The sequence below is a fragment of the Trichosurus vulpecula genome, chromosome 6, assembly GCF_011100635.1.
Source record: "Trichosurus vulpecula isolate mTriVul1 chromosome 6, mTriVul1.pri, whole genome shotgun sequence".
NCBI lineage: Eukaryota > Metazoa > Chordata > Mammalia > Diprotodontia > Phalangeridae > Trichosurus > Trichosurus vulpecula.
In genome coordinates, this window is record NC_050578.1 from 119,723,522 (window position 1) to 119,736,591 (window position 13,070).

Consider the following 13,070-nt stretch of genomic DNA (forward strand, 5'->3'; position numbering starts at 1 on the left):
GTCATGAAGGTGATACAGCAAAGGGTTAAAGGAAACCAGAGTCAACTTAGAAAGGTAGGAGCAGATGGTGAGGGTTGTATGTTACAAGAGGATAGATATTAAAAAAAAATATGTTTTCAAAAAGAAGAGGAAAAGAGAAGAGAAGAGAAAAGGCTGGTGAATCCAAGATCTCGCAGTACAAAGGCTAAGAACAGCTGAACCTGTGCTCCAGGCCAGAGAGAGATTAGAGGGGGAAGACAGGATTTCCATAGCCCCAGAGCCAGGTACACCAAGCAAATGTGAGAGGTAGTCATGAATATGCATGCATTTGACCAGAAGCCACAGGGTGGACTTGAGTTCCATGTAGGAGTGGACATTCAGGACTAATTGGAAGCAATAAGAAGTTATGCCTAGAAGGGACTCTTTGATATTTTTAAATCTTGGCCCCCTCTTACATCAACCACGAATGTTTTTAAGTAGATAAAACAACATGAAACTGTAATATAAGATACTTCAATTGTACCTTCATCCCTAAGCTCCTTCACAGTATGGTACATTTTAGTTGTGCACCAAACCATTTATGCATGCTATATTTCAATGGATAATTAGGGAGGGATAAGGTAATTACAGCTGACATATTGTGTTTCAAGGTTTGCAAAGGACTTTTGTTGCACACGTTATCTTATTTATACCTTACGAATGATCTTAGGAGATTATATAGGCATTTTAAGTCTCATTGGACAGAGGAGAAAATTCATGCTCAGAGAGGTTAATTGACTTGCTCATTGTCACAGGAAGTTTGGGAGGTAAGCTTTGAAAGCACCAAATAAAAAAAGAGAACAAATGTGAGGACGTAGATGACTACCCTGGATGTGAAATTTTATCAAAGAAATGCTCCACTCTCTCCCTTTTTTACCTTTCAGAAACAGCAATTCTAATACTTTTCAGTTGGTTCAAGAAGTATAAGAGATACACACTAATCCACTTTTAATATGTTTAAAGGGTCATGACAGGAAGGGCTAACTTGCTCCTTTCTGTTTTATCCCTCCGCCCCCTTTTTTCCCACTTGGTAGAAGCTAGGAATATAGGATAATATAAATAGAACACAACCTGCTAGTTCTCTCTTCTTGAACCCAACAAGAGCTATAGCCCTGGAGCAGCAGAAAAGGGGAAAAATAGCCAAATAATACTAAGGTAGGATATCTGCCAGGGAAGAACTCCCCCTGAGTCATGTTAATTCACCCTATAGCAAGCCACTGAAAAAAATGGGTGCCCTTTGATTGGAGAATGACTAAAGAAATATGATAAATTCAGAGAAAAGTGGGAAGACTTAAGAACTGATTCACCATGAAGTAAGGTGAACCAGGGAAATTAAATATACAACAATTTCAGTAAAGTAAATTAAAGCAAAACTAAAATGAATCAAAATGTCCAATCTTGATCCCATAGAAGGAATCTTCTTCCTTTTGCTGGAGAAGAAAAGGAATATGAGTGAAAAACTTTGCATATGTTCAGATATTAGTTCTGTGTTGGTTGATTTTTGTTTCTTTTTCTTCATTCCTGGAATGCTTAAGGAAGGGGCACACATGTCTGAATATGGCTTTGATGCTTAAACAAATGACATCAAATACCACATTACACCTACCAGATTGGCTAACATGACAAAACAGGAAAGTGATAAATGTTGGAGAAGATACGGGAAAGTTGGAACACTAATGTATTGTTGGTGGAGCTGTGAACTGATCCAACCATTCTGGAGAGCAGTTTGGAAATATGCCCAAAGGGCTATGAAAATATGCCTACGCTTTGACCCAGCAATAGCACTTCTAGTGCTGTATCCCAAAGAGATCATAAAAATGGGAAGACGTCCCACATGTACAAAAATATTTATAGCAGCTCTTTTGTGGTGACCAAGAACTGGAAGTTGAGGGGAAGCCCATCAATTGGGGAATGGCTGAACAAGTTGTGGTATATGAATGTAATGGAATATTATTGTGCTACAAGAAATGATGAAAAGGTGGACTTCGGGAAAATCTGGAAAGACAGATATGAACTGATGCTGAGTGAAGTGAGCAAAACCAGGAGAACATTGTACACAGTAACAGCCACACTGTGAGGACTGATTTTGATAGACTCAGCCTTCTCATAAATTCAAGGACCCAAAACTTTTCCAAAGGACTCATGATGGCAAATGCCATCCATATCCAGAGAAAGAACTATGGAGTCTAAATGCAGAGTGAAGAAGACTCTTTTCTCTTTTGTTTTGTATTATATTGTTTTTGTTTTGTTTTCTTTCTCTTGGTTTCTCCCACTCATTATAAATCTTCTATGTAACATGACTAATGTAAAAATGTGTTTAATAGGAATGTATATACATAGAGCTGATATCAGGAGAGGGAGGGGGAGAAAATTTAAAAATTATGGAAATGAATGTTGAAAATTGAAAATAAATAAAATTTAAAAAAATAATGCAGTACTCAGAAAAGAGAAAACAACAAAAGGAAGCAATAAACTTAAAATAAAAAGCCACTTGAGACCATTTAACAGATAGAAAGTTTAGAAATCCTTGGACTGAGATATGGTAACTCTATTTATCACTTCCCTTCGCTATTCCTACTCTACGTGACTTCAAATTTAGGCCCCAGGTGAATAGCAACAAAAATAATAAATATTCAAAGAGATCTTACTTGGTGAATCAAAAACCCAAAGACTGGCAGAGATGCTCCCACTGACACAACGTAGCAAGTGCTTTGCGTCATGTTGGATTAAAGACTAGATTTGTTTCTTGGCCAACATCATGTCATGTTGAGTTATGCAAATTCCATCACAGAAGTATAAACACAATGCTGCAGGAGCATTCCCTGGCATGGATGTCTTGCCTAGTTTTCCCCCTGAAACCAATCTGATGTCTTGCTACAGATTGTTTTTCCCAGGAGGCTTCAATCTAATGGTAGTCGAATTTATACTTCTTTTTGAAATATATTTTAGCAGTCTCCTTTTTTAAATAATGAGAATGATTTCTATAAAGAGATATAGATTTTTAAAAATTCTCATTGAGTATAAAGGAACTTTAAAAATAGATTAAAATTCATTAAAATAATTAGTTCATGGGAAAAAAAGATTAAGAATATTGATGACACTGCTAAGAAAAAGCCTCTACCACTATCTGAATGTCCAGATTTTGAAGGGCTATTAATGACTCCAATGTCCTTATGGAGTAATGGAGATAAAAAAGTAGAGGAATCAATGGGGGTAGTTACAAGGATTTTGTTTTCCCTTCTGTCTATTTCTGGGGAGGTACACCACAGCAGCATGCCTTCCTCTCCAATACTTAGCAGTGTGCCTGTCTTATAGTAAGCATGTAGTAAATGTTTATTGATTATCAAGTTGAATTTGGATGGTATATAAACATTAATGAAATAAAAATTACTCTGGAATTATATGTGGAATTCTGCCTTGCACTGAATGGGGTTCATTTTGCATTTTTCTTTTGATTCATGAGTTGCCATGGCCAAAGAATTTATCACCACTTGGCCAGCTAGTACTGGTGAGAAGCTAATCCATATATAGCTGGCCCTCATTTCTGGCACTCAGAAAGTAGGCATAGTCAGTTACAGGGATTGCATTCAAAGCTTTCCCAGCATGGTAGAACCTGTCAGAAACCTACTGGCATAGCCTTTGAGAACCTAAAGTCACCTCCTTGCCACAATGAAGTTTTGGAGTAGAATTTGTGGAAGGTTCTTTAATGCACCTCCTGACTACTGGTAAAGCCTTGATCATGACATGAATAAATCAACTTTGGTCTTGATGAGTAACAATCAGTCTAACTGAAATGCTGATGTATTAATTCACACTAATCTAGTGTGGATCTAAGCTGAATTTAAGGAATCTAGCTGAAATTAAGAAATCTGGTATATCCTTTTAAGTATATAAATCAGGAATTGAAAAACCACGTCTTCCTTACCAAAGGCAGCATGATCACTTTCCCTAGGTGGAATAGAGCCTATGTTCCCTCAGGGGCATAGAAGCTGAATTATCTTAGCCTGAAACCAAAATTCACTTTTTACTGTCTCCTTAAGCATTTGGAACAACTAAAACCACCTTCTTACTTGTTTCGGCTGCCCATAGACACAAAAACAGATTAGTGGAGTGTTCCGCTCAGGTTATCTGTGCTCTTAGAAGCACACAAGGAGGATACATCTTCCTTTTTCCAAACTTTTCTAGGTAGGTCCCAGAGAGAGCATGTATATTCACACAGGGTCATAACAACTAAACATCTGAGAACAGTCTTGCATGGAGTATGTGGTAATTCAACTTATCCAGAATACTAAGTCAAGGGACCAGATCAAAATTAGGTCATTAGGGCTACTGCATTCTTGTAGCCTATTTCCATTGTCCAAGTGGATCTTTGTGAGCAGAAGTATTAGCTAATAAAAACATATCTGACCTTCATGGGCACGATGAGCAAACCTGACCTCCATAGGCATAATGACAACAATTCAGCTATGAAACTGAAGGTTCCTGCTCCCTTATTCCCAATGTCACACAGCAGCTCTAATTCTACCTCTGATTTTGCTCAATGATGTTGATTCTGTTTCTGTTTATAATCTTGTTTTCAACCCTCTTTGCATTGACTCATATACTCAGCTTTCTGGGTGGATATAATCTCCATTGTACTACATTTGAAGAAATTTGCTTTAGTGCTAATCTCAGGTAGTCACTGTGGTACAATGACAAGAACGTGGTCCCTGTCATGAAAGGCCCTAGGTACAACCCTTACCTCAGGTTTTTACAACCTGTCTGACCTTGGTAAAGTCATTTAATCACTCAATCTCTATTTCTTCATCTGTAAAATGAGGAAGATAGGCACTGAGTTGCCTTCTAGCTCAAGATCTATGATCCTGTCTAAGATGATATTCAATTACCTAAGTAGAAATCAAAGTTCTAAGGAAAAATGCAAAGTAGTTGACATTTGTCTTTGACATGGAACTACTTAACTTTATGCAACCCTCTTCCACCTCCTAATCAGAAGTGCTAAATCATTTTATGCTGCCCAAAGTCACCTATTGCAGGTTTCTTTTCAGAAGTGTTATTTCTTGAGATCTTAGGGCACCAAATTATTTCTTCCTCTCACCCTCCCTACCTCCTATCACTATATAAAACTCGCATTCTTTTCTCTCAGTGGGTTTATCTTAGCTAGAAGGAAAGCAATTCGATACTATTAAACTATTTCATACTTAGGTATTAATAACCGATAGTCATTACTACTCCAGATGTGTTGCATTTTTAACCCAAATTCATCATTCAGCAGTCTAATGAGTTTGGGTGATCTTTTCTGAATAGCGTTACTAGCAAACCTAGCAAGTCAGAAAAACAGAGGTCAGCACCTTGGCAGCCTACTTCTGAAAGCGTGCCAACTTCTGCTATTGATATTATCACAATCTGAGAGCTTGTTTTTTGAATTATATCCTTTGGGGTGGGCTGTGTAAATAATATTCTTAAAAGCTCCTTCTCTAGGCCTGGCAATATTCTCAAGCAGCTTTGTAGTAATGGTAACCCATCAACATTATAATGTAATCTCCTCCAAGTACAGGTGGTGAAGTTTATGGTTCTGCTCATCATCTCAATTATGATTAAATAGGTGATCACCATAGAAATACAAGCCTGGCTATGCCTTCCATCCTCCTGTGAGATACAACTCTTACCTCTTTACTCATTTGTCTCCCTTATTTAGCAGTCCTGAGCTGCTCCAAGACATTTTTATGTCTCCTTCTCAATGTATTTTCTGCCAATTGCAAAACAAAGCTTTTGAGGAAAAAAAAGGCATGCCTGTCTTTTCAATAAACATTTTGTGGGCGATTTCTGTGTAAAGGTAATTTCAACTAAATTACAACTTAAATTCATTGACTAGTCAGGTTATTCAGAAAATATTGTTTGTCTATAGATTTGAGAAGCATCTAGGTGGTGGCCAAGGATAGAGGGATGGACCTGGAGTCAGGAGTACCTGAGTTCAAATCTGGCCTCAGACCCTTACTAGATGTTGGACCCAGGACAAGTCAATGAACCTCTATCTGACTCAGCTTCCTCATCTGTAAAATTAGGATGATAATAAGAGCACTTAGATCGCAGACTTCTTTTACTGTAAGGATAAAATGAGATAAATGAAATAAAATGCATAAATAGCTTTGAAAACTTTAAAGTGCTCTATACATCCTAGCTAGCTAGCTTCCTACCTACCAAGTAGCAGTGGTAGTAGTAGAAAAATTGCAAATAAGCAAATTCTATAATGTCAACCTTTGAAATTCCTCTGCCTCCCTTTGTTACATGGATTGTTTGGTACAATGGCTGGGACATCTTAGGAAGGCTGTAAAAATATCTTAAGTGCAGGTGTAAAATCAAAGATTTACAATGCAAACCAATGTCAAGTGAAGTTAAGTGGAGAAGTAGGTTAAAGCACTCTCTTTCCCCTTCTGAAATCATTGGCTCAGATCCACAGTGAAATCGTTTAGTTTGCCATTTCCCCATGTGAATAATAGTTCAAATCTGGCCCATTTAATTTTATAAAAATCCCATGCAACATTTGAGCTCCAATGAAACCTCCCATTAAAATACATACCCTCATTACTATACTTTTAAACATTTTAAGGCAGTGCTCAAATATATTGGCTAAATTGAAAGGCTTAGAAAAAAAAGTATGGAGTGACTGTTTTAATCAGGTTATTGTAAATCATTGACTTGTATTAAAAAAACTTAAGTGTAACCAACAACAACAACAAAAGTACTAAATAATCAGATTAAAGTCCCATTTTTCCTTTAGGTAATTTTTAGTCAGTATTTTAAATCATAAATATACTTTACTTTTTAAAATATAATATGCAATTTATTTTTAATATGATAAAATAATCATATTAGGAGAGCATAAAATTCCATAATTATGTATGTATTTAGGACCCAAGGAGCCCAAGTTTTCCTTAGGTACAAAGAAGGGGTACTTACTCGTCGAGGAAAGGTGATTAAAATTTTGTAGATTAATACATTTTCTAAAAAAAAAGATGATTCCTGTATCACCTATCAAATAATAGTTGTCAAATAGGAAGAATAGGTACCCTTACCCCCTGAAAACCACCAAAAAAAGCAAATCACCCCTAAGCTATTGATGATCTGGATCAACACCTTGTTTTCTAATTTTTTTACCTCCCTGGTTGCCAGATTCTCTCCTGTCTCTGTTCACACATCTGCTGTTGTCCCTCATACACTGTTCTGATAGTTCAGATTATATCTCTGTCTTATGGACAAATCTTTACAACAACTAGTAGGATATTACTGATTAACCAGTGAGATGCTCAGCCTGACATTATAAGACAGAATAGTGCAGGCAAAAACTATTTGGACTGTTTTTTAAAAATTATTTGAAATCCTAGCATCTCAGATTTCACATCTTACCTTAAGTCTTGTGACTGTAACCTAGTAAACTGGCATAGAGATATTGAGAAGATGTGACATTGGGCCAGGCAAAAACTAATGGGTAAAATGTTTTCCAAAGTTTTATTCTTATCGTGTCATGCCCTCTCATATGATGACTTCAGACACTTTAGCTGTTGTCCCAAGCATTATATATTGAAAATTCCACCTGTTAACTATCCTGCCAAGTTAGGGCAAACAGAAAATATGATATAGTGAAAAGAAAAACTGGATCTGAAGTCAAAAAGAGTTGAGTTCAAATTCTGGATCAAACACTTTTTTTGATAGGTGACTCTGGGACAATGCCTTAGAGTCCCTCCAAGCCTTAGGTGATAATTTAAGATGTACCTCTTAATTCTAGGTATTGTGAACTATATCAGTGGATGTGCCTAAGTTGGGAGGATTCCTACATTAACAAAATGACAAATCCATGAAGAGACATATTGACAATTAGTATGTCTATATCTATATAATAACTTGTGAATGGGTATATTGATAGAAAAAACTTTTATCTATAAAGATATATCTATACGGAAATTTATGGAGGTTTGGAAATCATTATAGTGATATTTCTAGATATATCAAATCAGTCTCTCTCTCACTCTTTCTCTGTCTTGCCTTCCCTCTCTCTCTTTTTCTCTTTGTATCTGTCACTGTCTCTCTTTTTTTCCCCCCCAAAAGGTCACTATTTATTTCTAAGGAAAAAACTCCAACATTTTTCTTAGCATCATGAGTCAAAAAAAAATGAGGAAGTTATACCCAAAAAAGGGTCCATCTCTAATTTTTAGGATCACAATGAAGCGGAGAAGGGGAGAGAGACATTTGTAGTGGGTTCAACACCACACTAAAAAAGTTTTCCCAAAGTTTTCAGGACATTTATGACAGAACATGTTCTAGGACTCCTTGTCTGATTAATTGTTCACACTTCCATCCAGGCAAGAAATGCTGGCTGTTTTTTTTTTTTCAATAAAACTGAAGTCCCATCATCAACTTCAAACTCTCCGTAGTCTTTTAGACACCTCACCTGAATGTACAGACTTTTAGGGGGTTTCATATCTTGTGTAATATCTAATCCTTCATCTCCACCCAAACATCTCATGTATGTAGCAAGAGACTTTTTATAGCAATTGCACCATTCTATTTCCTCAGCTGACATGTGAAATCTCAGCGCGTTTGGCAAGACACTGCCATATTCCCACCTGAGAGCTCTAACCCGAAGCAATCGATCATACAAATATATAACTATGCAACGTCGATTTCTCAGCAAAGAACTATGTCGAAATTCGATTGTTGGAATTAAGTCACTTCGTCCATCTATCTTCGTCTCATTTACATCAGACTGGTTCTGTTCATACAAAGCTTTCGTCTCTTCCAGAACTTGCCTGATTCCATCATCGCTGAAGGCTGGAAGCTGCCCGTCGGGGGCGCGCTGAAGCTCCCGGATGAGCTCGATGGCTTTCTCGCAGAACATAGCTCCACGCGCTCAGGCCGCGGGACCCACAACAGCTTCCACTCGCCTCCAGCGGTAACAGAACCCGCACCGACGCGGAACGCTCCTCCCTCCCCCCGACCCCGGCAAGGTGACTCACTGTCTCTTTCTTTTTTTTTTTTTTCAGGCCAAAGAGACTGCAGTTTATTTGACTATTTTATGGTAGGGGAGAAGGTTAAGAGTTGATGTGAAAGCCCTGATGTCAGTGATGGGGACAGTGCAGTCTGCCAGCAGAGGAGAGGTCGGCAGGTAGGTCATCTAGGCCACTTCGTCGTAGGAAGAGTTGGAGGAGTCACAGGCAGCAGAACTTTCCTCTTCTGTCTCATATTTCCCATAGCCAACAACGTGCACGCTCACTATTCTGCTGCCGTTTCCTCTGTGAGACTTGAACCAATTCACCAGGTCGACTTTGGAGAAAGACTTAAGAGCTTGAATCTCATGGGCCAGGCGGTCAAAGAGGTACTGCTGAGTCACCACCTCGTTCCAGTTGCGGTCCACCTCCTCCCCAAGGTGGGTGTCCTCACACTCCTTCAGCTTGATCAGAGCTACGACCTGAATATGAAAAGTGTCTTCTGTTAAGTTCTCCATCCTTTCTTCAAAACAAGAGAGAAATTCTTCTATTTTCTTATCAACAATTTCAGAGCTGAACTTGGTGGCCTGAGTCCCTACGGTGACAGAGAAGCCCAGAATCCCTGATGTGTTCCTGCAGGTTGGATAGACATGATACCCAAGAGTCTGCTTGGTTCGAAGGAAGTCAAAGCAAGGTTCTTCCATGTGCATCACAAGCAGCTCCATGAGGGTGTACTCCTTCCGGCTCCGGGCACCTGACTGGTAGTAAACAGTGACTTATGAGTTGGCGTCTCCTTTGTTAAGGGCCTTCACTTTATACAGGTGGTGGGCTCCGGGCAGCTCCACTACTCGGAACTGAACGGGGATCTCCTTCTCCAGGGGTTTGAAATCCAGCTTGTCAACCACATACTTCAGGAAGTCCATGGACTCTTTGCTGGTGAAGTTTCCTTGCACCAAGCTCTCCACAAAGAGCTGCGATTTGAATTCCTTCACAAAGCTGAGCAGAGCCTCGATGGTGAAACCCTGAAGCAGGGCCTGGTACTTGTCGATCATGGACCATCGAGAGTATTCCAGGATTAAAAGCCGCAAGTCTTTGGCCAGCATCTCTGGCTTAATGAGGATGTCTCTTTCTAATATAGGAGATGGTCCTTGAACTGAACCCTAGAAAAAACTAATAATTCTGAAAGACAAAGATGAGTAGGAAATGCTTTCAGGAATGGGAAACAGCCAATGAAAAGGCATGGCAGAGGGAGACGGATTGTACTATACGAGGGGTAGTAAAAACGACAATTTGACCAGACCACAGTTTATGTGGAGCGGAGGTATGTGCAATAAGACTGGTAAGGTAGGTTGGGGCCATATTCTGAAGGACTATAAACAACACCTAGAGATTACATTTGATCTTGGAGGTAATAGGGCATCACCGGGGGATTTTGCACTTTAGGAAATCATCCTGGTAGTTGTGTGAAGGATGGATTAGATTGAGGCAAGACTTAAAGCAGAGAGATCAATTAACTAGTTACTGGAATTGTGAGGCAAGAGGTGATGATGTTCATAAGAACTTTCTGCACTCTGGATCTCCCATTTGCTTATATTGTGTCTTTTGGTTACACATCTAACTAGAGATAATCTGTAAAAGAATTATTTTTCTCCCTGTGCCCAAATCTGGCACAGCAACTGGTTCAGTCTCTCAGATGTTTACATAATGGAGTGTAATAATTGTTGAGATGCCATTTTTAAGTCTCTTCATTTCCTTGAGATAGTAGAATAACTAAAGAGAATCCTACATTACGTTGCTTTCTAAAGGACTTTTGCAAAGACAATCATGTCTTAGAGTTTTCAAAATAAGAAATACAAACCCTCAATAATTATATAACAAAATCTTACTTAAAACCACTAATAATGAGAGAAATTGAAATTAAAACAACTGAGATTTCACCTCATGCCACTCAAATTTTTAAAAAAAGATAATGAAGAAATAATAAAATTTGGGAGTGTTAAAGGAATATAAACACACAGTTGATGGAGTTGTGAATTGGTCCAGCCATTTTGAGAGAAAAATTATGAATGAGATATTTCTAATTTTTTACACCTCTTTGTCATGATGATAACACAAATGGAGATATATTTCAAAAAGGACAGACATATAGAAAGTTCCCATATACCGCGAGCTATTCATAGGACTTATTATGATAATGAAAAAAAAGTTACCAAGTTGAAATGGATATTTGTTGGAAGCAGAGTTAATGACAGCATTTTCTAAGTTTGGGTTCAGTTGGGAAAATAATTAAGCCCTTAAACAGAAAACAAAAGGAGGTTTAATTTGCACTAATGGAGCAAACTGGTTGTTTGGTTGTTATCCCTCATTCTTGAAGATGATCAAAATGACATCACTATGCTTGAGTCAAGATTCAGTGTGTCCAGCTGTGGCTGATCAGGCCATTATGTGCGTGGAATGCTTTACCACAGGTTGGGCACAGATAGTCCGAGTGAACATTTGGAGTGGATACTCCAAACTTGCGCATGTGTGTTTCCTTTGAGCTGTTTCAACCCTGCTTTGTTCATAGAGCACAGCACCTTCTCTGATGTGGGCATGCCATGCTGAGTGGTCCTGTGCCAATGTCTCCCATGTCACACAATCAATTCCAACGTTCTTGAGAGGCACCTTGAGAGTGTCCTTGTATCACTTCTTCTGACCACCATGTGAAAGCTTGCCCTGTGTGAGTTCTCCATAAAATAGTCTTCTTGGCAAGTGTATATTTTGCATTCTAACAATGTGGCCAGCCCATCAGAGTTGTGCAGAGTTTGAATGTGTGGCAGTTTAGTTTAAGTATGGACCTCAGTCTCTGGTACCTTATCCTGCCAGGTGATCTTCAGAGTCTTCCTAAAACAACTCAAATGGAAGCTATTAAGTTTCCTGGCATGGTGCTAGTACACTGTTCTGGTTTCACTGGCATACAACAAAAAGGTCATTACCACTGCTCTATAGACCTTAAGTTTGGTAATCGGTCTAATACCTCTTATTTCCCATACTTTTCTTCAGAGCAAAACAATGAAACAAGCATAACTAGAGACATTAGATTTGATCCCTCTCAATCTCCTGAAATGAGTCTGGTTATCCAGGCAGTATCAAAAGATATGGTAACTTATGTGGTCTTTAGACATCTACCAAATGTGAGGAATCAACCCAGTCTATGCCCTCAGGTGATCAGGAAACTATATCAGGGAGGCTGGAGCAGTCAGATCTAGGCCCTTGTTTTAGGTAAAACTTTCCCAGGTTGTGGAAATAAACTTCCTCAGGGAAATGCTGGTCCTACCACAAAATTCCCTTTAAAAATCCAGATGATGATTCATAAGTTCTGCCCATCTTGTCCTACTCTTTATAATGCTCCCTGTAAAATTAGTGCAGGGGATTGCCTAATGACAACAGGAGCTTCTTACATTCTCCAAACATTGTTCAGCTTTCAAAGGAACTAATAACCTCTGCATCAGTTAACCTTTCCCTTGCTGTATGTTCAGTATTTTTTAAAATCTTACAGTTCTTTGTTTATATCCTTTATACTGCATTGCCTCATGGTTTACTTCAAATGGATCAAGAATTAAGTGCCTACTATTTGTACATCACTTTGAAACTAAGGATATGAAGAAAAACGTGGCCTCATAGAATTTATATTCTATTGTAAGAAAACAACATGTTCCCTGAAAAGTAAATAGAACATATAGAAAACATATGCAAAATACATAGAAGGTAATTTATGTATGTATATGTGTGTGTGTGTTGGCGGGGGAGGGGGCGGCACTAACATTTGGAGAAACAGCAAGGTCTTCTTAGGAGGTATTAAATGAACTTAACCATGAAAGAAGTTAAGGAATCTATAAGAGAGAGTTGAGGAGGGACTTTTTTCTAAGCATAGAGGTCAGTCTGTACAAAGCAGTGAGATGAAAAGATGGATATTGATTATAATCTCTCTCTCTCTTTACTACAAATAGAAAAATATACATATATACATGTACACATAAGTGCTTATATTAAGCTTCTTTATGGAACTTTTATGCTTAATTCTTATACCTT

General features: G+C 38.4%; 1 protein-coding gene across 1 annotated transcript; it reads right to left on the reverse strand.

Moving 5' to 3' along the window:
* Positions 1-8,359: 8,359 nt before the first annotated feature.
* On the reverse strand, positions 8,360-8,911 carry LOC118852589 (DNA replication complex GINS protein PSF1-like). Its single transcript, XM_036762236.1, has one exon. It carries the CDS (start codon positions 8,909-8,911, stop codon positions 8,360-8,362), a length of 552 nt encoding a protein of 183 aa, XP_036618131.1.
* Positions 8,912-13,070: the final 4,159 nt, after the last annotated feature.

Excerpts from the sequence above, each read along its gene's own strand:
- LOC118852589 (XM_036762236.1), bottom strand. The coding sequence starts at position 8,911 with ATGTTCTGCGAGAAAGCCATCGAGCTCATCCGGGAGCTTCAGCGCGCC.